General features: G+C 44.3%; 2 protein-coding genes across 2 annotated transcripts in view; both read left to right on the top strand.

Annotated features, from left to right (window-relative positions):
* Positions 1–810: 810 nt before the first annotated feature.
* Positions 811–4,346, top strand: MIP (major intrinsic protein of lens fiber). The gene is made up of 4 exons (XM_011220726.3): positions 811–1,170; positions 1,652–1,816; positions 2,244–2,324; positions 3,887–4,346. The coding sequence occupies exons 1-4, from the start codon at positions 811–813 to the stop codon at positions 4,070–4,072; spliced, it is 792 nt and encodes a 263-aa protein (XP_011219028.1). The 3' UTR covers positions 4,073–4,346.
* Positions 4,347–5,773: 1,427 nt separating this feature from the next.
* TIMELESS (timeless circadian regulator) overlaps positions 5,774–24,751 on the top strand; it is a 28,136-nt gene continuing 9,158 nt past the window's right edge. Inside the window, 8 exon segments of the mRNA XM_034643661.1 lie at positions 5,774–5,891; positions 22,962–23,126; positions 23,275–23,428; positions 23,552–23,666; positions 23,762–23,824; positions 24,114–24,215; positions 24,396–24,416; positions 24,418–24,575. Of these exon segments, the coding sequence (XP_034499552.1) occupies positions 23,030–23,126; positions 23,275–23,428; positions 23,552–23,666; positions 23,762–23,824; positions 24,114–24,215; positions 24,396–24,416; positions 24,418–24,575 (710 nt within the window). The 5' untranslated portion in view covers positions 5,774–5,891; positions 22,962–23,029.

Here is a 24,751-nt window from a genome sequence, read left to right as displayed (position 1 = left end):
AAACTGATCCTGAAATTTAGCTACTAAGCCCTTTTCTCCTCCCCAGTCCCCCACCCCCACCCCCACCCTATCCATGGAAGATAGGTTCTTCCTCCTATCTTTGTAGTTTACAAGGCAAGGCTGAGGGTTTGGAAAGGGAGGTGCTGGCATGGATGGGGGTAGGGAACCTGGGCTTGGAGAAAACCAGACACAGCAGAACTATTCTGTCCCAGAGCTGCAGGGTCCACAGATTCCAGACCAAACCAACCAATGGGAAAAGGCCCTCTAATCCCAGAGAACTAAAGAATTCTCTTCAGTTATCCAACTTCCCTGCTGGACCCCACTCCTGATCCCCACCCCCACCCTTACCCCTGGCCGACTCAGAGGAGCCTGAAGGCCCCCAGGAGCACAGTCTCATACCCTATGAAGTGAACTCAGTTTGAACTTCCAAGCAGAGTTGAGGAATGTTCTAATATAGAAGTCAATCAGGACCACGAACCCCAACTTTGACACAAAGAGAAAAACAACTTTTACAGTCCTCCTGTTCTTGGTCCTTTCCTCTCAGAGTCTCTCCAGTCCTGACTCTACCCGCACCCTAACACCCTGGCTCTGCTTCTCTCCCAGTGGAAGAGGGAGGGGGAAATCCAGCAGCTTTATCAGATGCATTAGAGTGGGCCCAGCCCTCTGCAGCTGTGAAGGGGTTAAGAGGCTGGGCCAGCCACTTCAGCCTGCCCCTCCCAGGGATTAAGAGTCCTCTATAAAGGGGACTGTCCACCCAGATCAGGCCAGGGGGGTATCAGGGACCCAGGCATTGTGCCCATCCCCCCTGCCATGTGGGAACTGCGCTCAGCCTCCTTCTGGAGGGCCATATTTGCTGAGTTCTTTGCCACCCTCTTCTATGTCTTTTTTGGACTGGGGGCCTCACTGCGTTGGACCCCTGGACCCCTGCATGTCCTGCAGGTGGCTCTGGCCTTTGGCCTGGCTCTGGCTACGCTGGTGCAGGCCGTGGGCCACATCAGTGGAGCCCATGTCAATCCTGCAGTCACTTTCGCCTTCCTTGTGGGTTCCCAGATGTCTCTGCTCCGTGCCTTGTGCTATATGGCAGCCCAACTCCTGGGAGCCGTGGCTGGGGCCGCCGTGCTGTATAGTGTCACCCCTCCTGCCGTCCGAGGAAACCTAGCACTTAATACGGTAATGGGCAGCTCAGTGGGATTGGAGGAACCTCGTACCCTGTCTTCCTGCCTGGTGGAGGCCTATCAGTTCCTCAGGGGTCTGGGACATTGTGTGTGTGTGTGTGTGTGTCTATGTGCACACGCATGTGTGTCAACGGTAGTTTGGAGGAGTAAGGAAGGCATAAAGGCCTGGACTGACTCAAGAGAACTGAGTTCTGGTTTCAGCTTTTGTTCCAACTCTGTGCAGATTCTTAAGGAAATTTATTTTACCTGAGGGGGCCTCAGCTTCCTCACCTGCATAAGTGGGTACAATTCTTTCTACCACGAAGGAGTACTATTAGGAGAAATTAAGAAATGAATATAGTCACTACGAAGGGGGTTGTATTATCCTCCCTGTCCAGGGAACTGATGCCATAAGGGCGTTGCTGTGTGGGAAGCCTTGAGGAGGTAACATGGCGGCCACCCTGATGAGCTGCCTCCTCTCTTCTTCCTTTGCCCAGCTGCACCCTGGGGTGAGTGTGGGCCAGGCCACCACGGTGGAGATCTTCCTGACGCTCCAGTTTGTGCTCTGCATCTTTGCCACATACGACGAGAGGCGGAATGGCCGCCTGGGATCTGTAGCCCTGGCTGTTGGCTTCTCCCTCACCCTGGGGCACCTCTTCGGGGTAAGCAGGAAAGTGAAGCAACTTCTTGTTTAAGGATTCTAAGGCCCCTCAACCTTTCCCAATTTTGAAGTTTCTTTCTGCCCAGCTCACTGTCAAACATGAACATAGCCCACCTCACTCTGTTTCAGTCGGCAAGAGGAGTCAACCCTGTTCTATTCCTCTCTTCTGTGACCACTGTACCTGGTCCTTGTTGACCCCAAGGTGGAAATGTATGCATCATGGGTAGATGTGGGCTTTGTCTATGGATCCATAGTCTGAGCCCAGATAAGGCATCAGTGCCTTTACTCCATTGTGGAACCCCTATCCAGTTTGTCTTTCCCTACTTGCTTGGGGCAAGCTGCCAGCCCTTGGGGGCATGTGGGTTGTAGGAGAAGGCGCTGGGGTGGAGTAGGGGAAAGTGTCTCAGTTATGACTGTGTCTTTTGCAGATGTATTACACTGGTGCAGGCATGAACCCTGCCCGCTCCTTTGCTCCTGCCATTCTCACCAGAAACTTCACAAACCACTGGGTGAGTGAGGGGAGAGGGGCGAGATCCTGACGCCCTCCTGTATGGGTGTGGGCTGCAGCCTCCATGTTTGGTTCCTGCTTTTCCATCTGGATGTGTTAACTGCTTTACTAGCATTCAGCTAAAGGGGCTGTCGCAGAGTTTGGCATGCCTGTGTGAGCAGGACTCATTATTCTGCTAGAAAGAGAGGCTCTTGCTCATATTGTTCCTTCACTGGTTGGTCAGGTATTTTTACTAAGTATCCACAGGATTCTAAAACTAGCACTATGAGGGTAGACAACTGAACAGGAAGTCAAATACTTCTACTCTCAGAGCTCAGGATGTGTATGAGTACAGATGGGCCTGTGTGCCTCTTCCCAGTTCTAGCACATTATTGGCCTTGTGTGTGACCATGGCAAATGACTGTCATTCTGCGCCCCAGTTTCCTTACCATAAAATGGGGTGTTAGGAGAAATCAGTGTGAAAATTATATGTGTGAAATATTTAGCACAGAATCTGGTATGGACTAAGACCTCAATAAAAATTGGCTATGTTTGTGTTGTTTGGCCATATGCCAGCCAAACATCCAGAATTAATTAAAAAAATGTTTTTAAAGGTATATTTCCATTTTCATGGCAGTGTTATTCACAATAGCCAAAAGGTGGAAGCAATCCAAGTTGCTCACAAGTGAGTGGGTAAACACAATGTAGTGTATACATGCACTGGGCTAGTATTCAGCCTTAGAAAGAAGGACGTCCTGTCACATGCTACAACATGGATGAACCTTGAGGACATTATGCTACATGAAATACCAGTCACAAAATGATAAATACTGTATAACTCCACTTACATGAAGTATCTAGAGTAGTTAAATTCATTGAAACAAAGCAGAACAGTACTTGATGGAGGTTCAGGAGAGGGGGCAACGGGGAGCTGTTGTTTAATGGGCATAGAGATTCGGGTTTGCAAGATGAAGGAGTTCTAGAGATTGGTTGCACAACAATGTGATATACTTAACATTACTAAACTGTACACTTAGAATTGGTTAAGGTGGTAAATTTTATGTTATATGTTGTATCACAATTAAAATATTTTTTTTCCAAAGCAACGTGCAAACTAGTGAAAACTGATAACAAGAAATAGAATATATATGTGGGATAAAGAACTAATTTGGTGAGTCAGAAAAGAAATGGTAAGTTTTGAGGTACAGGAAGTCGAGCAGTTTAGAATTTAAAAACAGGGCGCCTGGGTGGCACAGCGGTTAAGCGTCTGCCTTCCGCTCAGGGCGTGATCCCGGCGTTATGGGATCGAGCCCCACATCAGGCTCCTCCGCTATGAGCCTGCTTCTTCCTCTCCCACTCCCCCTGCTTGTGTTCCCTCTCTCGCTGGCTATCTCTATCTCTGTCAAATAAATAAATAAAATCTTAAAAAAAAAATTTAAAAACAAACACTGGTTTCTGCTTAAATAGCGCCCAGTTGTATGTGCCAAGTACAGATGTCTGTTTTCCACCCATAGGGTTGGAAAAAGAGAAGCCTTGCTCTTGATCCCTTCCCTGAGTCTGATTATTCCTCTCCTTTTCCTACAGGTATACTGGGTGGGCCCAATCATTGGAGGAGGACTAGGCAGTCTCCTCTACGACTTTCTCCTTTTCCCCCGGCTCAAGAGTGTTTCTGAGAGACTCTCTATTCTCAAGGGTGCCAGGCCCAGTGACTCCAATGGACAACCAGAGGGCACTGGGGAACCTGTTGAACTGAAGACCCAGGCCCTGTGAAAGCTCCAGTTGGCTAGAGGGAGTAGGAAGCTTCTGGGTTTACTTGGAGGGGCTGAGACAGCCCCTGGATGAAGAAAGAGACTGGGCGAGGGACATGTACTTCTTTATTTTTTAATTTATGTGTGTGTTGGTTTTTTTTTTTTTTCTTTTTGCCGTGTGAAATCTTTCAAGTTGCATTCATGAGCTGGTTTGTGCAAACTTCCCTTTCTCCCCATCCCACCTCTCTTCGCCACTGTGTGTGCATGATTGTGCGTATGAATGGTATGAATGTGAGTGAACGTGGCTGTGTCTGAGTTTTGGGGCACAGCAGGAGAGGTAGGGAAGGGAAAAAGATGTCACCCTATACCTTCCTCTCCCGACCCAGTGTGGTGAGCACAGGGAACCAAGACCTTTAAGCTTCTGGCCTTTACCCTGCTGCCAGTCAAGTTTATTATGGCCCTAGGTTTATGAGGGAGCAGGGAAGCAGGGAGTACTCCTCACAGGAGGCAGATGGAGACAAGGCATTCCAAGGGTTGGGAGAAGGGGCTGGGGGCAGGGAGAGAGAAAATGGAGGTATGAGCCCCAGATCAGGCTTCAATTGTACCAAAAAGTTTTGGGAAAGTTAACAGGAGAGCGTGGCCTACTTATCTCAGGGCTGCTTGCCCCTAGGGACTTGGATGGGGAAGTAGCTCTGAGAAAAGTGAACACTGGGATTTGATCTGTTCTGTAAAGCCACATGAACTTGTGTACATCCACCAGCTGGGTTTTGTGTTCATTCTAGTATGATGTATCTCTTTGGAGGCCCTGGGCCAGTGAGCTCCCAACCTAAACAAGGGGTAGGGTGAGCCTAGAATCTAGAAAATTGAAGTAGTTTAGCGGTTCTGCCAGACATCCCTAGAGGGGCCTCCAGGCAGCTGGTACTTAAGCCAAAGAAGAGTTCCCTAAGGTCAAAACAGGAAACTGATGCCTGGAGCAAATGCAGAGATAAGGGTGGGGGGCCGTAGGAGGGAAAGGCTTTGACCCTCAGAGTTTTAATTTAGTTAGATCAAAACACCCTTCATATGGTATCTTTCTGCTTTTACCCCTAGTTTATAGTCTTCTTTCTTGTTTTGTGTGCGTCTTTTCACTTTTCTCTCATGTATCCTTTCATCTTCAGCAAATCTCTTATAACTCTCTTCATATCCCAGAAATTGATTCCTTCTATTCAAATGCTTAATAATTCAAGAGGTAATTATTCGTCTGAGCCCTATCTTCTTTTGACATCGGCAAAATACACTCATCTCAGCAGAGTCCAGAGGAGATCCTCAACTTACCAGCGAATATTTATTGTTGTTCTCTTCCTTTGAGGAGCCTGCACGCTTCGCAAGGTTTACACCAATATCTCTAGCATGAAAAGACACCCCTCCCCCCCAAAAATCACTCTAGCCCGTAGCTCAACTCTTCACTTCCTCCCAAATAAAGCCTAATTTTTCTAACTAACCACGAAGACTTTGGAATAATCCACTTGACTAGGAGAAGGGGAAGAATGTTTGTAAATTTACCTCTAATCGGACTTTGATCCCTATTATCTTAAGTCAGCAAAAAATTCATTGCGCTGTGGGGCTTAGTTCAACATAGGGGATCGACTCAGATAAAAGTGTTTGTACTCTCTTCCCTTTTCCTTACTTCATCACCACCACCACCCTCTCGTTTGGGGTTACATGGACCAGCCCGGCTCGCCCCGCCCCACTTCCCACGCAGGCGGGGACTGGTCCCGCCGGGTCGGGTGGCGGGAAAAGCTGCGGCCCGGGGCCTGAGGGGCGCTGGCTCCGCGGGGATCCTGAGGACCGGCGGCGAGCGGGTGAGTGTGTGGGAGAGAGGGCTCTAGCGGACAGCGTTATTTCCGAGCCGCGGGGGCACTTTTGAGAAGTGCCCAGTTGAGTTTGCCGCCACCGGCTTTCAAGTCGGGGGGCGGGGCTTGCGCGTTCGCTGCGCGCGCGCAGTTCTCCACCCCGAGTCCCAAGTAGGTGCCGCTGCGTTCCGGATTCGCCTGGGTCGCTCCTTCCGTAGTCCCCGCGCCTCTCTCACCCGGGTCCTCGCGCAGGGGTGGGGCTGTGATGGGAAGTGGCTTAGAACCCTTAGGTAGAACAGACGGTTCCGGGGTATTTCCACTTTAGAACTTTCCATCCAGTTCAGACAAGAAGAAACAAGTGCCGCTTGGTGGCCAGCAGGAGTCGGAATTCGCTTGACTCAAATCTTGGGTTTTTATAGAACGGATTTCTCATTCCCTTCCCTCCTTTTCTCTCGGGTGTCAGACTTAAGGAGGATACAGCCCTTGCTTGGGTTTGTTAGCTGGACTGTCAGCTACTAATTAAGCTCCTTCCCTTGAGTCTCAGTTCTTTACTTTGCCCTTCGTGCTGCCCACAAGTTACCTTTTTAAAAAGTCAACCTGGTCATTTCAGATTAAATTTAAAACTCCTCTTTGGCCGCCCACAGTCAGGCTTAAATGCTTAGGTGGCGTCCATGGCCCTTCACATTCTGATCCTCTCAGCCTCATTTTCTAAAGCTCCCTAACATTTGTCCTGTGTCACGCAGTCGATTCCCAGCTACATGGAAGGGGTGTATCTGCATTGTGCTCTTTCATGCCTTGGTACCTAGGCTCCTGCTGTTCCCTCTACTTGAAGTTCTGGCCACTTCTCTGCCAAATGAACTTCTCTTTCAGGACTGAGCTTACTTGTCCCTCTGAAAACCTCTATTTCCAGTCCCCCACCTCCCTGGCCAAAGTAGTCACTTCTTCCTTTGTGTTCTTGAAGTATTGTATCTCCTTCTATTATCACTGTCACTGATAACAGTCCTGTAAAAAAGTTCCTAAGCTCCTAACAGGTACTCTGCACTTTGCTCAGTGACAAGTGGACAGAGATGAATAGGACAGAGCTCCTGACCTTAAGGAACCCACAGTCTGGATGGAAAAACACATGTGAATGAGTCCTCTGCAGTTACTGGGTGACAAAGAAGTCTGCTCTGGCTTCCTAACTCCTCTCACTTTGTACTCTCTTAAGTAAGCTTATTTACTGTCACAGTTTCACACACCTTCTTGGATTCTGATGCCTCCAAATCTCCAGCTCCAGCCTTTCCTCCCTTAATTTCAGAACTTGTCTGCTTCAGTTCCAGTTTAGAAACCATTTATTGATGATTCACATTGTGCTGGTCACAATGATTCCTGATCTCAAGGAGTTTATAATTTAGAGCTGTTAACAGGGGATTAAGTTAGAATCACCAGGTGAGCATTTTCAAAACAGTCTCCTCCGGGCCCCACCCCTGTAAGTCCGGATTCTGTAACTAGACTCTGAAAATTCAAAAATGAATAAGAAATACTTTACATCCTCAGGGAATCTAAGGCTAAGGGAGGGAGACAGACATTTTCAAACAATCTGTTTAAATATGACGCATAACATGACCTGTAGATGCCATGATGGAAGTATATTTACAGCACTAAGTAGACAGAAAGGGAAGAGAGGCAGAGTCTTCAAAGATGAAAGGATTGACTCTAGGGCATTTGGGACAGAAGAGTAACTTGAGAGAGCAGCTTAAAGGTAACCAGCATGGAGATTATGAAGGACCTTGTATTGTAGGCATGTGAAGCTGCTAGAACTTTAGTTTTATAGCGCATGCTGTGGTAAGTCATTCAAATATTGCTAAAGTGAGAGGTAAATATTTCCTCCTATTGTAGTCCCCTCCCCTCGTCTCCCCAGAGACTATCACCATGAAGTGTCTTTTGTATCCGTTGAAGGGTTTTAAGCAGGGTAGTTATGTGGCCAAATCTAGTAACCATTTTGTGAATAGATTTAAGGGAATAAGACTGGAAGCAGAGAAGGAGGTTAGGAAGAGGATGAGTAACCTAAGCTGGAGATATTCAGGGTCTGAACGAAAGCAGTAGCAATGGGGATTTATTGGGGTTGGAGAGGAGAGCTTAAAGAAGTAGAATTAGCCTGAGTTAATGACGTGAGGTATCTAGGATGACGCCTAGCTTTCCTATGTGAAGGACTAAGTAGATAGTGTCAGTCCCTAAAGAGATCCAAAATAGGAGTAGAGACAAATTTAGGGGGAAGATACTCCATTTTGCACATGTTTAATGTGAGGTATCAGTGAGACATAAAATGGAGAATGCTATTCGTTAGTGAAATGTGAGATTGACACCATGAGAGCTCAGTATGGCAAGAATACAGATTTGCTTGCTAATAACTCAGAGATAGTAGTTGAAGACGTGGGAATGGGTGAGTTTGCCCAAGGAGGCTGTGTAGAATAAGACAGGAAGACAACTGAAGACGAAGGCCTACGAACATCTGTGCTTGAGAAGGAGAAGCCAATATGGCATCAAGGAAACGTTTTGTTTTATGTTGGATATTTTCCTCCCTGAGATGGAAGAGCTTTGAGCAACTTATTTGGGCCAATATAAAGAGTAGATTGGAAACAAATGAGAAATGAGGAACAACTGGGGCACCTGGCTGGCTCAGTCAGTAGAGCATGTGACTCTTGATCTCAGGGTGGTGAGTTTGAGTCCCACGTTGGATGTAAAGATTACTTTAAAAAAATAAAATCTTAAAAAAAAGAATGAGGAACAACCAACTAAGGGACAGGAAGTGATTGATAAATCACAAATGGAGGGCTTAGATTAGAAGCAGAGAAGTCTGGATGGGCATTTGAAATGTGTACGTTTTTAGGCTTGGGTGGAGAAAGTTGAAAGAGTTCTTCCTTGTCTGATGACAGACCTCAGTTGTTCCTCAGAAGAAGGGGGCAGAGACACCAGCTGAGAGGTCTGAGAAGCAATGGAAAAGAGGGGCTTGAGGATAACCGTGAAAGCTAGAAACAGTTGTTCCTTGGGAAAGAGAAGAGGAAGTGGACCAGGAACACTAAAAAGATTGGCTGGGCCAGGCTGAGGGCCCTGCTCAGGTTGGAGACTACCCAGTAGTTGTGTATCATTCTGCAGGGTTTGGTTTTCTTCAGCAAATCTGAGTCAAGATTTAAGTTCAAAAGTCTAGAAAGTGGATGATCCGAGGTTGGGATCTTTTGCAGGGCTGAATGCAATGAAAGGAAAAAGATTGACACCTCACAAAGGGTGATATGTAGTGATACGATAGCGGGTTACATGATACTGCCTGTGTGACCCCCAATTTGATCATTTTGTTTTTCAGCACAAAAATCTTCAGTGACTTCTTGGTTTTCCTTTAAATCCTTGAATTGTTAGACAAAGACAAGGTTGTCCCATAAAGTCAGTTCCAGCCCCTCATTTCTACTGCCGTCCTGTTAGTTTCAGCTGGTTTTGCTCTGGCAGTTTCCTGCCTAAACGCCCCACCTCCTCCTGGCTACCTGAACACTATGGAGCCTTCGAAGGCCGCTATCTAGTCACACTTCCTTTGACCAATCCTCCTTGACCACTTTCACCTGGAAAGAGCCCTAGTTTGTCAGAATATTTTTTTCAGTATCACTTACTTAGAGTTTATACTGACTTGTCTTTCACATTATTTCTTTTATATTGGGCAGGCTTTATTTCTGCAACTATATTTCTTTCTTTTTTTTTTTTTTAAGATTTTATTTATTTATTTGACAGAGAAAGACAGCCAGTGAGAGAGGGAACACAAGCAGGGGGAGTGGGAGAGGAAGAAGCAAGCTCCCAGCAGAGAAGCCTGATGTGGGGCTCGATCCCAGAACGCCGGGATCACGCCCTGAGCCGAAGGCAGATGCTCAACGACTGTGCCACCCAGGCGCCCCTCTGCAACTGTATTTCTTAAGTTTCTTTAGCACCTGTGCAACATTTCTTTTTTGGCTTTGGGGGCTCATTGTAAGCATTTAGTGACTGATTATAGAGTCCAATAGGCAGAGAGGAAATTAAGATTTTGAGAGTTCTTTCTTGGTGCTTAGCATTCAGTAAAGTGCCCGGTATCAGTGCTTCTCAAACTGTCTTGGTAAAGGACCAAGTAGGTTTTTTTTCCCCCGAAGGTGTTACAAATCAGTACTTTTCTTTCTTTCTTTCTTTCTCCACCCCCCATCCCACGTTTACTGAGTTATAATTGACATATAAAGTACTTTTCTAAAAACACATCTGTAAAACACTGAAACTATTTAATTACTAATCATAATTCAAATAGTACTAAAGTGAAAGATAAGGGAGATAAATGTTTCTCCTACCCTAGACCCCCCCCCCATTCTCCCCAGAGACAATCGTTATGAAGTTTCTTATGTGTCCATTAAAGTGTTTTAGGTAGGGTGGTTATATGATCAAATCTGGTAACCATATTATGGATAGACTTAAGAGAACTAAGGCAGGGAAAGAGGTTAGGAAGCAGTTGAGTAATCTAAACTAAAGATACTCAGGACCTGAACTAAATTAAATTACTAGAAAAATAACATGGAAAAAAAACCATACAGAATATAGACTTTTAAAAATTATTAGATTTAGGGGGCACCTGGGTGGTGTAGTTGGCTGAGCGACTGACTCCTGGTTTCAGCTTGGGTTGTGATCTCAGGGCCCTGATCTCAGATTGAGCCCTACTTTGGGCTCCACGCTCAGTGCAATGTCTGCTTAGGACTCTCCCTCTGCCTGTCCCTCTACTCACACAGTTTCTCTCTCTCTCTCAAATAAATAAATAACATCCTTTAAAAAATTATTAGAGTCAACAAACATTAACCCTTACCTTGCTGTAAGATGTTCTACATGCTTATGCTTTGTGTCTATACTCAGTGTAGACTAATAACAGTTTGTGGAGCAGCAGCGGTCTGCATACCGTGCTTTGAGTAGCACTGCTTTCCATGCATGATCTCATTAAACTTCCCCATTCATCTTCTCAGTGTACTGACAAGGAAACAGTTTTAGGTTAAGCCACAAACTCAAGATCACCAGTTTAGTACTGGACAGTACTGGAATCCAAATGCCAAATGTCATTCTGTTTATACTAGTGATTCTCAAAGCTGGTTCTTAGAGTTGGTGTGGGGCGGAGTTTTTTGTTTGGCTTTATTTTGTTTTCAAGAAGTGAGTTAATTTTCTATTTTCAATAACAAGTGTATTTAATATTTTATCCTTTTTTTTTAATTTGGTTCTTGCATTTTGAGACCTACAAGCATTAATTTCAGAGGAATATTCCTTCATCTGAACCATTTAGTATTTAGTTGAGTGGGAAAAGTAACTAACATCCCTTTAAATGTCCAGGTCTGCTGGCTCTAAGATGTTTGACAAAGTTCCCATCTGTCTATGATAAACTGTGAAAGTAAAATGTAATTAGTTTTTTCATAAGTTATAGTTTATCAAATTTAATGACTGTATTTTATCCTGAGGTTTTGTTCTTAGTGGGTTTTGTTTTTGTTTTTTATGTTTAAATAGAAAATAGAATATGTAGAATTGCATGGGATTTTTTCGTAACACCTTTCTTGAAATATAATTTGCAGACCATAAAATTCACCCTTTTAAAGTGTACAATTCACTGAGTTGTATAACCATTTGCATTATCTAACATTAGAGTATTTTCATCACCCCCTAAAGAAACTGTGTATGTACCTACTACCTGTATTCCATCTTTCCTTCTCCCAGGCCCTGGCAACCACTAACCTACTTTGTGTCTCTGTGGGTTTTCCTCTTCTGGACATTTCATATAAATGGAATCATATAGTATGTAATCTTTTGTGTTTGGCTTCTTTCACTGAAAATAGTGTTGTCAAGTTTCGTCCACATTGTAGCATGTATCAGCACTTTGTTCCTTTTCATTGTCAAATATTCCATTGTGTAGATATACCACTTTTTGTTTATCTGTTCATCAGTTGATGGACATTTGGGTTTTTTCCCACATTGTGACAATTATAAACAATACTGCTATGAACATTCACGTACACGTTTTTGTGTGGACGTGCTTTTTATTTCTCTCAGATAAATACCTAAGAGTGGAATTGCTGGGTCTTAGGATAGCTCTATGTTTAACATTTTGAGGAATTGCCTAACTATTTTCCACAGCAGCTGAACCATTTTGTAGTCAGCAATATGTGAGGGGTGTGTGTAAGTGTCCTTAAGTTACAAAAATGTAAGGTTGGCAACCTTATGTTAGTCTCCCTAAATTAAAAAATAAAAAATTAAAGACCCATCTATGAAACCTAGAAGTTTGGAAACCACTGCATTTCACAAAACAAACAAATAAAAAAACCCAAAAACCTATTCAGGAGTTTACTGATGAAAAATAAGAATTTCTTTCTTTTCTGTTGGTTCTTTGGCAAACCAGAATGGCTGGTTTTCCTGTTTTGCCTCTGTTGTGAGTGAAAGAGGCAGCATGGGGGGAATTGCTCTCAAAGCAGAAAATCCAGGAAGTGTAATAGAATGCTCTTACTAGAACAAAGAGAAATTACAGACTGTGTTTATTCTGTCCCATGCCTGGAAACTGCACATGTGGTTTCTCCTTTTCTCTCTTTGCAGGAGGAAAGGATTTAGTCGAGGTAACTGTAGTGAGACCCCACTCTGTTGTCTGTACATTAAAATTAACCTTTTTTTTTTTTTAAGATTTTATTTATTGGGGTGCCTGGGTGGCTCAGCGGTTCAGCATCTGCCTTCGGCTCAGGTCATGATCCCAGGCCTCTGGGATCGAGTCGGGCATTGGGCTCCCTGCTTGGCAAGAAGCCTGCTTTTCCCTCTGCCTGCCACTCCTCCTGCTTGTGTTCGCGCTCTCTCTCTCTCTCACAAATAAATGAATAAAATCTTAAAAAAAAAAACAAAAACGATTTTATTTATTTGAGAGAGAGTACGCGTGAGCACAAGTGGGTTGGGGGGTGGGGGGCAGATGGAGAGGGAGAATCACAAGCACACTCCCCACTGAGCAGGGAGCCTGACCTGGGGCTCAATCCCAGACCCAAGAGCCAAAGGCAAATAAATGCTTAACCGACTGAGCCACCCAGGCGCCCCATGAATTAACCTTTGATGTTCACAGAAACACAAAAGAGTTTGGGCTGCTTCAAAACTCATTTACTGTGTAAGATAAATAATAATAATAATAATAATAATACAAGATGCAAAGATGAAGAGCTGCAGAAAGAGACCAAAGGGAACTTTGGGAGATGAGACAAGGTTCCTGCATCTCTGTGGGTGGAAACTTTGAATGGACAATAACTCTTAGTCTGCCAGCCCAGCTGCCCCCATTCCTTTTGAAGGATAGTTGGAAGGAGACCTTTGGGCTAGGAGAGAGAAGATGGGAGGGAAAGACTGGGAGTACAGCAGTGGCTACCTTTGCCGTTTTTATTGAAAAGTATCATTTCACCCCAAGAATTGAAAACAATAAATACTTTTTTTTTTTTAAGATTTTCTGTATTTGTTCATTTGAAATAAAATGTGTGCACCCATGAGCAGGGTGAGGGGCAGAGGGAAAGGGAGAAGCAGACTCCCTGCTGAGCAGAGAGCCCCACTCAGACTGGATCCCAGGACCCTGGGATCATGACCTGAGCTGAAGGCAGATGCTTAAGCTACTGAGCCACCCAGCCACCCAGTGAATACCTTTATTTTTAAATACAAGATGTATCTTTATTATTAATTTCCAAGATCCCTCTTCTGCTTCAGATCATTCACATTTTTATGTAGTTGTTATTGTGAACATTCTACTTTATGTGCCCTTTTTTATTTTTATTTGAGATTTATTTGAGAGATAGAGTGCATGTGAGCAGGGGGCAGGGGAGGGGCAGAGGGGGAAGGAGAGAGACTCTCAAGCAGACTCCCCACTGAACAGGGAGCCCAACACAGGGCTCAATCCCAAGACCCCAAGATCATGACCTGAGTAAAAATCAAGAGTCAGCCCCTTAACTGACTGAGCCACCCAGGCACTCCTAGGTGCCTTTTTAAACATAAGCTTTTGAATTTTACTGTGCAGGTAGTTTTTATATGATATATTGTTTACTGATATTCTCAAGTTTTCCTAGCTGTTCCTCAGGCTTGGGATATCTGGCTTGTTTCCAAGCCTTTACCATTAAAGCATCTTCCTGAAGTGTTCATTCTCTCTGAGCCTCTGTTTCTTCATCTGTAAAATGGAGATAATTTTATCTGTCACTTAGGACTGTTGTGACGTTCAAAGTGTAATAAAGGTATGAAAGCATTTTATAAGCCAGAATCTATCAGGAAGAAGTCTTACTTTTGTTTTTGTGTAAATGATCTCGTCTCTTTTTTTGGAATTGTTTTCTTGGGTTATAAGCTCCAAAATGGACTCGCTGGTTCAGAGGTTATGACCCAGGATAATCTGTTAATTGAGAATTAATGTATTACATGCTCACTGGAGGCGTGCTGTAGGCATTGAGGACTACAGCAGTAAAAGTAAAATGAAACATCGTGTTCAGGAAGCTTTCCTTTTGTCGGGCTGGTGTATGACTTTTATTATATAAATATATAAATCAATGATTTCTAAGTGCCAGTGAGCCGAACAATACTAGTCTATAATACATTTCTATCAGTCTGAAGTCAAATGAGAAAAAGAAAGACAGTGGAGGGAGTTTTTCATAAAGACTTGTTGATGTACCTTAGTACCTTACAGGGAGGGCACAGCTGAGATTATGTGATGTCTACCTTTGGTGCGTGTGTTAAGCTGTTTCTTTCTTTTATGAAACATTGGTGTTAATAGGTGTTAGCGGGGTTTTTAAAAGTGTTTGTTTTTATTTTTAATATCCTTACAAGATGGCTTCTCCAGTTTGGGGGGATATATACACCGGTACATGAAATCATGAAGCATGGGAACCCACTGATTTTTATTTTAACTTTGTATTATCCATCTAAGCTGTGATACAATGTGCTGTGATACAGCTTAAACGGATTCTCACAATACAATAACCATATAATGGAAGTGGGGTCGGTATCTGTCAGTTCAGGTCCTCCGGGGAGCAGGCACTGAGTGGAGTGAGGAGTGCCTGTGATAGACCAAGGGAGGAGTGAGGTTGGGGGCAGTGAGAGCCTCAGCCCCCAGGGCTGATCTGTCAGTCTCAGCCGAGCCAGTGAGAAACTCAGAAGCAAGGACTGACTGGTGGAGGAGTCCTTGTTGGACAGAAATGGCTAGGCCGTAGGACCCCTCTGCTTATCATTCGCTGAGGGGCTACCCAGGAAGCATAGAGCTGGGGTGGGTCCTGGAGGTACTGTCAGTGAGCCACATTCCTTGCAGCTGAATGACAAGCTCTTTTTTTTTTTTTTTTTAAGATTTTATTTTTTTATTTGTCAGAGAGAGAGCACAAGCAGGGGGAGCGGCGGGCAGAGCAGGCAGAGGGAGAAGCAGGCTCCCTGCCGAGCAGGAAGCCTGATGCAGGACTCAATCCCAGGACCCTGCAGTCATGACCTGAGTGAAGGCAGACGCTTACCCGACTGAGCCACCCGGGCACCCCAACAAGCTCCTTCTTGATGAGAAATCTCTGAGTGGGCACCTCCGTAGCTGCCACAGCCTCCTTTCTGTACCTGACTGCCTTGGTGAAGAACAGAGAGGGAGGTAGTGAAGCCAGGACCCCAGCCCCACCTTGTGACCATTATCCTGTTCTTTGTGTTAGTTTTTAATGAATGATTCTCAAATGAAAGAAATTGAGTGCATTCAGAAATGCATAAGCCGGGGCGCCTGGGTGGCACAGCGGTTAAGCGTCTGCCTTCGGCTCAGGGCGTGATCCCGGCGTTATGGGATCGAGCCCCACATCAGGCTCCTCTGCTAGGAGCCTGCTTCTTCCTCTCCCACTCCCCCTGCTTGTGTTCGCGCTCTTGCTGGCTGTCTCTATCTCTGTCAAATAAATAAATAAAATCTTAAAAAAAAAAAAAAGAAATGCATAAGCCAACATTTAGTAGAGGAGAATAAGACGGTCAGAGTATAAGTGGTCTAGGAGAGGAAGATGAGACCAGACAGACAAAGTGAGTAGCTTCTAGTTAAATGAATAAAAAGAGTGAACTCTAAGTTTTCTGGCCCTGGATGATTTTTTATTTTATTTTTATTTTTTAAGATTTTATTTATTTATTTGACAGAGAGAGACAGTGAGAGAGGGACCACAAGCAAGTTGAGTGTGAGAGGGAGAAGTAGGCTTCCCACTGAGCAGGGAGCCCGACGCGGGGCTCAATCCCAGGACCCCGGGATCATGACCTGAGCCGAAGGCAGACGCTTAACAGCTGAGCCACCCAGGCGCCCCTGGATGATTTTTTAATAGCGTGTTTCTACCCAGAACGGCTGAAACACCTGTGAGAGCTGTTTGATTCCAGTTCTAATGAACAGGCCCAACACTGCCAGCTTGCTTCATGACCTGAGAGCTTTACAATAGGTCATCTGACCCATTTCTTCCTCTGCTTTGCCTGTTGTTCTCTGGTTTTGTGAAAACTGCGGGGCACAGGGCAATAAAACTGCAGGGGATTAGAACCTGAAGTCCTGGGTCTCTTACATAACATCTTCCCTTCTCAAGTCTGCAAGGACCGTTCCTTTCCCATCTCCTTTCCCCTCCCCCTCTTAGTTTGCTAGCCAGGTAACAGGTAGCTGTTACTTCTTTTTGCCGTCCAGGTAAAGTGATGTATTGAAAGCAGATGTCTGAGTACTCTGCTGGGGCCAATTTTACAAATATTGAATCTTTATATAGCATTGGTCTACAATCTACAAAGATACAGGGGAAGGGGAGCTGGGACTGTATGAGGTTATCCATCTTAGAGCCTCCCAGACATGGCTTTGTCTCTGTTGTTGGAAGATTTTATCACGTCACAGCTTTCAATACCAGAGTGTGATGCTGTGTCTTAGTTTGAGGAAGATGTGCTGACTCAGCATCTTTATAGACTGTCTGTTTTTGTCAGCTTCCTAGGCTGCCACTTGGAGACAGCGGACAGGGAAGCCCTGCAGTCTGGGTGGGTGGGTGTGTGTGTCTGCACGCGTGCGCACGCACATAGGTAAACACACCAGTGATCTATCTGAAAAAGCTGCATGTGTCTAAGGGGAGAATCAGAGATCCCACACACTGCACCTACCGTACTGAAGTCCAGGTCTGAGGGGCTACGGGTCCCATGAGACAGGGCATTGAAGAGAAGTCTCCCTTCAGACTTCTGGTCCTTCAGTGTTTTACAGGCTCACTCTTGCTGGGCTGAGTGTTCAGAAAGTAGATCAGCCCTGTGTGGGGGTAGAAGGATAGCAGGTAGCCTGGAGAAGTAGACCAATTACATAAATGCAAGGAGATAACATCAGGCATTAAACCTTAGTCCTTTGGACACTACCCATTTAGTCTTGGGGAACAGGGGTGGAGGCGGGCTAGAGGTAGCTATGGAACAGGGAAAGGTCTTTTCAGAGGAAGCTGCCGAGGGCTGAGAGCAGTGTAGCTGAATATGCTAAGGGGACAAGATTGACGGGCACTCCCAGTTTTCCACAGGAACAGGTTAGTGAATGTAATGTGTTTGTGTGTGTCTGTGTTATTAGGGTCAGGTTCTGAAACATCCAAGATTCAGGATCTCCGCCTTCCTGATTATCTGGTGAGGGTTTAGGGATCTTAATCAAAAGGGACAAGCTTCAGCAAAGGAAGATGGTTCTTCTGGGAAGAATGATGGGGAGTTTAACCGGTTCCTACTTAATATTTTTCCTTCCCATTCCGTTAGACACTAGCTTCTACTAAGATCCCCAAAATTTAAGAGTAACTTTGGGGAGGAGAGTGAAGGAACTTTCTTTCTGCATCTCCAGTGCCTCAGAAGCCTCTGGACTCCTAGGAATGTCAGATCCTAAGTAGAATCAGTATGGTCAAAGCTGGGTTTCTCAGCCCGTGTGGTACATAGAGCTCTAACAGGGTGTGTAGAGGGGCTGTGGAAGGCGGAGGGGCCTTAAAGGAGAGGGAAGCTCACCCCCCCCTCCTCCAAAAGGCTACAGAGCTGTCTGAGGCTGAAAGTCTCAAAGTTGATGCCTTTCTCTAACCAACCTTTCTTTCTATACATTGTCTTGGCTCTAAAATAGACTGTTTCCATAATTTTAGATCCAAGTTAGAGGAATTAAGTTAGAATTAAGCAGGTGCTTAATTAAGCACCTGCTTAATTCTTAGGCTTGGAATCTCCTTGGTTTTGACTAGGTAGAAGCCTGAATTGAAGCTTTCCCTGGAACTAGGAATAGCACTTTTGATACTTTCTTTTTTATTAACATATAATGTATTATTTGTTTCAGGGGTACAGGCCTGTGATTCATCAGTCTTACACAATACACAGCGCTCACCACAACACATACCCTCCCCAGTGTCTATCACCCAGCCACGCCATCCCTCCCACCCCCTCCACTCCAGCAACCCCCAGTTTGTTTCCTGAGATTAAGAGTCTCTTACGGTTTGCTTCCCTCTCTGGTTTCTTCTTGTTTCATTTTCTCCTCTCTTCCCCTATGATCCTGTGCCTTGTTTCTCAAATTCCACATATGAGTGAGCTCATATGATAATTGTGTTTCTCTGACTGACTTATTTCGCTTAGCATAATACCCTCTAGTTCCATCAACATTGTTGCAAATGGCAAGATTGCATTTTTTGATGGCTGCATAATATTCCATGTATATATACACCACATCTTCTTTATCTGTTCATCTGTCAATGGACATCTGGGCTCTTTCCATAGTTTGGCTATTGTGGACATTGCTGCTATAAACATTGGGGTGCAGGTGCCCCTTCGGATCACTACATTTATATCTTTGGGGTAAATACCCAGTAGTGCAATTGCTGGGTCCTAAGGTAGCTCTATTTTCAACTTTTTGAGGAACCTCCATACTGTTTTCCATAGTGGCTGGACCAGCTTGCATTCCCACCAACGGTGTAGGAGGGTTCCCCTTTCTCCGCATCTTCGCCACCATCTGTTGTTTCCTGACTTGCTAATTTTAGCCATTCTGACTGGTATGAGGTGGTATCTCATTGTGGTTTTGATTTGTATTTCCTTGATGCCGAGTGATGTTGAGCACTTTATCATGTGTCTCTTGGCCATTTGGATGTTTTCTTTGCAGAAATGTCTGTTCATGTCTTCTGCCCATTTCTTGATTGGATGATTTGTTCCTTGGGTGTTGAGTTTGATAAGTTCTTTATAGATTTTGGATATTAGCCCTTTATCTGATATGTCATTTGCAAATATCTTCTCCCATTCTGTCGGTTGTCTTTTGGTTTTGTTGACTGTTTTCCTTTGCTGTGCAAAAGCTTTTTATCTTTATGAGGTCTCAATAGTTCATTTTTCCCCTTGCTTCCCTTGCCTTTGGCGATGTTTCTAGGAAGAAGTTGCTGCGGCCGAGGTCGAAGAGGTTGCTGCCTGTGTTCTCCTCAAGGATTTTAATGGATTCCTGTCTCACATTTAAGTCTTTCATCCATTTTGAGTCTATTTTTGTGTATGGTGTAAGGAAATGGTCCAGTTTCATTGTTCTGCAAGTGGCTGTCCAATTTTCCCAACACCATTTGTTGAAGAGACTGTCTTTTTTCCATTGGATATTCTTTCCTGCTTTGTCGAAGATTAGTTGACCATAGAGCTGAGGATCCATTTCTGGGCTCTCTATTCCGTTCATTGATCTGTGTGTCTGTTTCTGTGCCAGTACCATACTGTCTTGATGATTATAGCTTTGTAATAGAGCTTGAAGTCTGGAATTATGATGCCACCAGCTTTGGTTTTCTTTTTCAACATTCCTCTGGCTATTTGGGGTCTTTTCTGATTCCATACAAATTTTAGGATTATTTGTTCCATTTCTGTGAAAAAAGTTGATGGTATTTTGATAGGGATTACATTGAATATGAAGATTGCTCTAGGTAGCATAGACATTTTAACAATATTTGTTCTTCCAATCCGTGAGTATGGAGTGTTTTTCCATTTCTTTGTGTCTTCCTCAATTTCTTCCATGAGTTTTCTATAGTTTTCTGAGTACAGATCCTTGCCTCTTTGGTTAGATTTATTCCTAGGTATCTTATGGTTTTTGGTGCAATTATAAATGGGATTGACTCCTTAATTTCTCTTTCTTCTGTCTCATTGTTGGTGTATAGAAATGCAACTGATTTCTGTGCATTGATTTTATATCCTGCCATTTTACTGAATTCCTTTATGAGTTTTAGCAGTTTTGGGGTGGAGTCTTTTGGGTTTTCCACATAAAGTATCATATCATCTGCAAAGAGAGTTTGACTTCTTTGCCGATTCAGATGCCTTTTATTTCTTTTTGTTGTCTGATTGCTGAGGCTAGGACTTCTAGTACTATGTTGGACAACAGTGGTAATAGTGGACATCCCTGCCGTGTTCTGGACCTTAGCGGAAAAGCTCTCAGTCTTTCCCCATGGAGAATGATAGTCCCTGTGGGTTTTTCATAGATGGCTTTTATGATATCAAGGTATGTACCCTCTATCCTTACACTGTGAAAAGTTTTAATCAAGAAAGGATGCTGTACTTTGTCAAATGCTTTTTCCATCTATTGTGAGTTTCATATGGCTCTTGTCCTTTCTTTTATTAATGTGGTGTATCACATCGATTGATTTGCGGATGTTGAACTACCCTTACAGCCTAGGAATAAATCCCACTTGCTTGTGGTGAATAATCCTTTTAATGTACTATTGGATCCTATTGGCTAGTATTTTGGTGAGAATTTTTGCATCCATGTTCATCAGGGATATTGGTCTGTAATTCTCCGTTTTGCTGGGGTCTTTGGTTTTGGGATTACGGTAATGCTGGCCTCATAAAATGAGTTTGGAAGTTTTCCTTCCATTTCTATTTTTTGGAGCAGTTTCAGAAGAATAGGTATTAATTCTTTAAATGTTTGATAGAATTCCCCTGGGAAGCTATCTGGCCCTGGGCTCTTATTTTTTGGGAGATTTTTGATTTTTGATTTTCGATTTCCGTGCTGGTTATGGGTCTGTTTAGGTTTCCTATTTCTTCCTGGTTCTGTTTTGGTAGTTTGTACGTCTCTAGGAATACATCCATTTCTTCCAGATTGTCTAATTTGTTGGCATATAGTTGCTCGTAATAGGTTCTTATGATTGTTGTATTTCTTTGGTGTTGGTTGTGATCTCTCCTCTTTCATTCATGATTTTATTTATTTGGGTCCTTGCTTTTTTCTTTTTGATAAGTCTGGCCAGGGGTTTATCAGTCATTAATTCAAAGAACCAGCTTCTAGTTTCGTTGATCTGTTCTACTGTTCTTTTCGTTTCTATTTCATTGATTTTTGCTCTGATCTTTATTATTTCTCTCTTCCTGCTGAGTTCAGGCTTTATTTGCTGTTCTTTCTCCAGCTCCTTTAGGTGTAGGGTCAGGTTGTGTATTTGGATCTTTCTTGTTTCTTGAGAAAGGCTTGTATTGCTGTATACTTCCCTCTTAGGACCACCTTTGCTGCATCCCAAGGATTTTGAACAGTTGTGTTTTCATTTTCACTTGTTTACATGAATTTTTTAAATTCTTCTTTAATTTCCTGGTTGACCCATTCATTCTTTAGTAGGATGCTCTTTACCCTCCATGTATTTGAGTTCTTTCCAACTTTCCTCTTGTGATTGATTTCGAGTTTCAAAGCACTGTGGTCCGAAAATATTCGCAATCTTTTGGTACCGGTTGAGACCTGATTTGTGACCCAGGATGTGATCTATTCTGGAGAATGTTCCATTTGCACTAGAGAAGAATGTGTATTCTGTTGCTTTGGGATGGAATGTCCTGAATATATCTGTTAAGTCCATCTGGTCCGGTGTGTCATTTAAAGCCCTTATTTCCTTGTTGATCTTTTGCTTAGATGATCTGTCCATTTCAGTGAGGGGGGTGTTAAAGTCCCCTACTATTATTTTACTATTGTCGATGTGTTTCTTTGATTTTGTTATTAGTTGGCTTATATAATTGGCTGCTCCCATGTTGGGGACATAAATATTTACAATTGTTAGATCTTGTTGGATAGACCCTTTAAGTATGATCTCCTTTCTCATCTCTTATTACAGTCTTTGGTTTAAAATCTAATTTGTCTGATATGAGGATTGCCACCCCAGCTTTCTTTTGATGTCCTGTTAGCATGATAAATGGTTTTCCACCCCTTCAGTTTAAATCTGGAGGTGTCTTTGGGTCTAAAATGAGTCTCTTGCAGACAGCATATCGATGGGTCTTGCTTTGTTATCTAATCTGATATCTGTGTCTTTTGACTGGGGCATTTAGCCCATTTACATTCAGGGTAACTTGAAAGATATAAATTAATGCCATTGTATTGCCTGTAAGGTGACTGTTACTATATATTGTCTCTGTTCCTTTCTGGTCTATGTTACTTTTGGGCTCTCTCTCTGCTTAGAGGACCCCTTTCAATATTTCTTGTAGTTCTGGTTTGGTGATTGCAAATTCTTGTAGTTTCTGTTTGTCCTGGAAGCTTTTTATCACTCCTTCTATTTTCAGTGACAGCCTAGGTGGATGAAGTATTCTTGGCAACATGTTTTTCTCATTTAGCACCCTGAATATATCATGCCAGTCCTTTCTGGCCTTCCTGGCCTCTATGGAGAGGTCTGCTGCCAATCTAATGTTTCTACTGTTGTAGGTTACAGACCTCTTGTCCCAAACTGCTTTCAGGATTTTCTTTTTGTCTCTGAGATTTGTAAGTTTTACTATTAGATGTTGGGGTGTTGACCTATTTTTACTGATTGTGAGGGGGGGTTCTCTGAGCCACCTGGATTTTGATGCCTGTTTCCTTCTCTAAATTAGGGAAGTTCTGCGCTATCATTTGCTCCAATATACCTTCTGCCCCTCTCTCTCTTTCTCCTTCTTCTGGGATCCCAATTATTCTAATGCTGTTTTGCTTTATGGTATCACTTATCTCTCGAATTCTCCCCTTGTGATCCTCTTGCACTACAATACAGACTTTTGGTACTTTTGACAAAAGTGAAGTATTTGAGGACCTTGTTCAGAATACTCTGAGCAGTAAGGTCCTGTTCTGTTCCCCTCTCCCTTTCACGGAGAGGACCCCACATGTGTTATCTTTCCCTGTCTCTACAGGCCTCATCATTTCTGTGTCCTGTCTCCACCTACCTTATATCTATCTCTCTTAGCTGGTCCACTGGTGTATGGACTTGAACATGATGAATTGTGAACTTCTAGCCACATGTAGTGCCCTTGGGTACTTAGAAGGAGACACTTACCACAAGGAACCAGATTGCTTAGGTGAGTACCTTTTTGAGGAAACAGGTAAAAAACTTGCTTGAATTGAGGAGGTCTGTAGAATTTCTTGAGTTGTGGGTTTTGAATAGCCTGTGGGCGGGGGTGGAGCTTCTTCCATGGTTCCTTGTAAGTGTTTATTCTGTCCCTGAAGAGAGTGTGAAGGATTTGATCCGCTACTTGAGGCACGAGGATGATACTCGGGATGTACGGCAGCAGCTGGGGGCAGCCCAGATCCTGCAGAGTGACCTTCTGCCCATCCTCATCCAGCACCGCCGGGACAAGCCTCTTTTTGATGCTGTTATCAGGTTGGTTCCTCAGCGCTCTGACTTTTACCATGCGCCAGCCCTTGGTGTTTGAGCTGGTAGATTTCGGCATTTGACCCTGGTGAGGAAACTGAGCAACATCTCCCTCCTTCATGGTCTCCCCAGGCTGATGGTGAACTTGACACAACCAGCCTTGCTCTGTTTTGGCAGCGTGCCCAAGGAGCCTAGCTTCCGGCACCATTTTCTGCAGGTGCTAGCGTACTTGCAGGCCTACAAAGAGGTGAGGTTTTCCTTCAAAGTCCCTGGGGCAGAAGTTGGGGGCAGTAGGGAAGGAGAGGGTGGGTGCCACTTAAGGTCCATTCCCCTATTTTATAGGCCTTTGCCAGTGAGAAGGCTTTTGGAGTCCTCAGTGAAACTTTGTATGAGCTGCTGCAGCTGGTGAGTGAGGGTCCATCTTCCAGGATCCCAGGGGACTGTTAATACCTTGCTCCTCCTCCAGGCAGAGCGCCAGGCTCGTTGGTCATTGTCAGGATGGTAGAGTTTGGAGCTATGGTCCCAGTCCTTGCGATACATAGCCCCATTCATTGTCTCTGGCTGCCTGAGGACTGCTTGAACTTTTTTCTTCCTTCGTAACCCTGGTTCTCCTCTGGGCCTCTGTCCTCTAGCCGGGGTAGGTGCTGCCTGCCTTCCGCAGGGAGTCTTTTCCTCTAACCGTCCTTCTGACTAGGGCTGGGAGGAACGGCAGGAGGAAGACAACTTACTGATTGAACGGATCCTGCTGCTGGTCAGAAATATTCTCCATGTTCCAACTGACCTTGATCAGGAGAAGGTGAGAGGGTCTTGGGTTGTCCGCTTTCTTATGCTTGGTTAGGTTGAGCTGCCCTTTTTTGCCTTTCTGCCCTCTGACACATCAGGGGGGATCCTTGGTCAAGGAGTGAGTCGGAGAACCTCAAGGCAGGGCAGTGGAGCTGAATGACCTCTCTTCTTCTCCTTATCACTCACTGCTCAGAGGATTGACGATGACGCCAGCCGTCCATGACCAGCTTCTCTGGGCAGTTCACCTCAGTGGCCTGGATGACCTGCTTCTCTTTCTGGCCAGCTCGCCCGCTGAGCAACAGTGGAGCCTGCATGTGCTAGAGATTGTCTCCCTTATGTTTCGTGACCAGGTGAGAACCTGGCTATTTCCCTAGTCCCATCAGCCATGTACTTTTCTGCTCTGTAGCCAGAATTACTCTTGAAGTAATGGCTGAATTATCCGGGGGCAGGTGGGTGACAGATGGAGTAGCCATGTGCTGAGTATGGAGTACCTTCAACAGTCCTATTTTCATTCACCTTTTCTTTCTTTTTTTTTTTTTTTTTTTTTAA

The sequence above is a fragment of the Ailuropoda melanoleuca genome, chromosome 15 (genome assembly GCF_002007445.2).
Source record: "Ailuropoda melanoleuca isolate Jingjing chromosome 15, ASM200744v2, whole genome shotgun sequence".
NCBI lineage: Eukaryota > Metazoa > Chordata > Mammalia > Carnivora > Ursidae > Ailuropoda > Ailuropoda melanoleuca.
This window is presented reverse-complemented; position numbering and strand designations above follow the sequence as displayed.

Bases quoted from the DNA above. Each gene is read 5' to 3' on its own strand.
- MIP (XM_011220726.3), top strand. From the start codon at position 811: ATGTGGGAACTGCGCTCAGCCTCCTTCTGGAGGGCCATATTTGCTGAG. The intron at 1,171-1,651 runs GTAATGGGCAGC...TCCTTTGCCCAG, and splicing joins GAAACCTAGCACTTAATACG to CTGCACCCTGGGGTGAGTGT. The intron at 2,325-3,886 runs GTGAGTGAGGGG...CTTTTCCTACAG, and splicing joins GAAACTTCACAAACCACTGG to GTATACTGGGTGGGCCCAAT.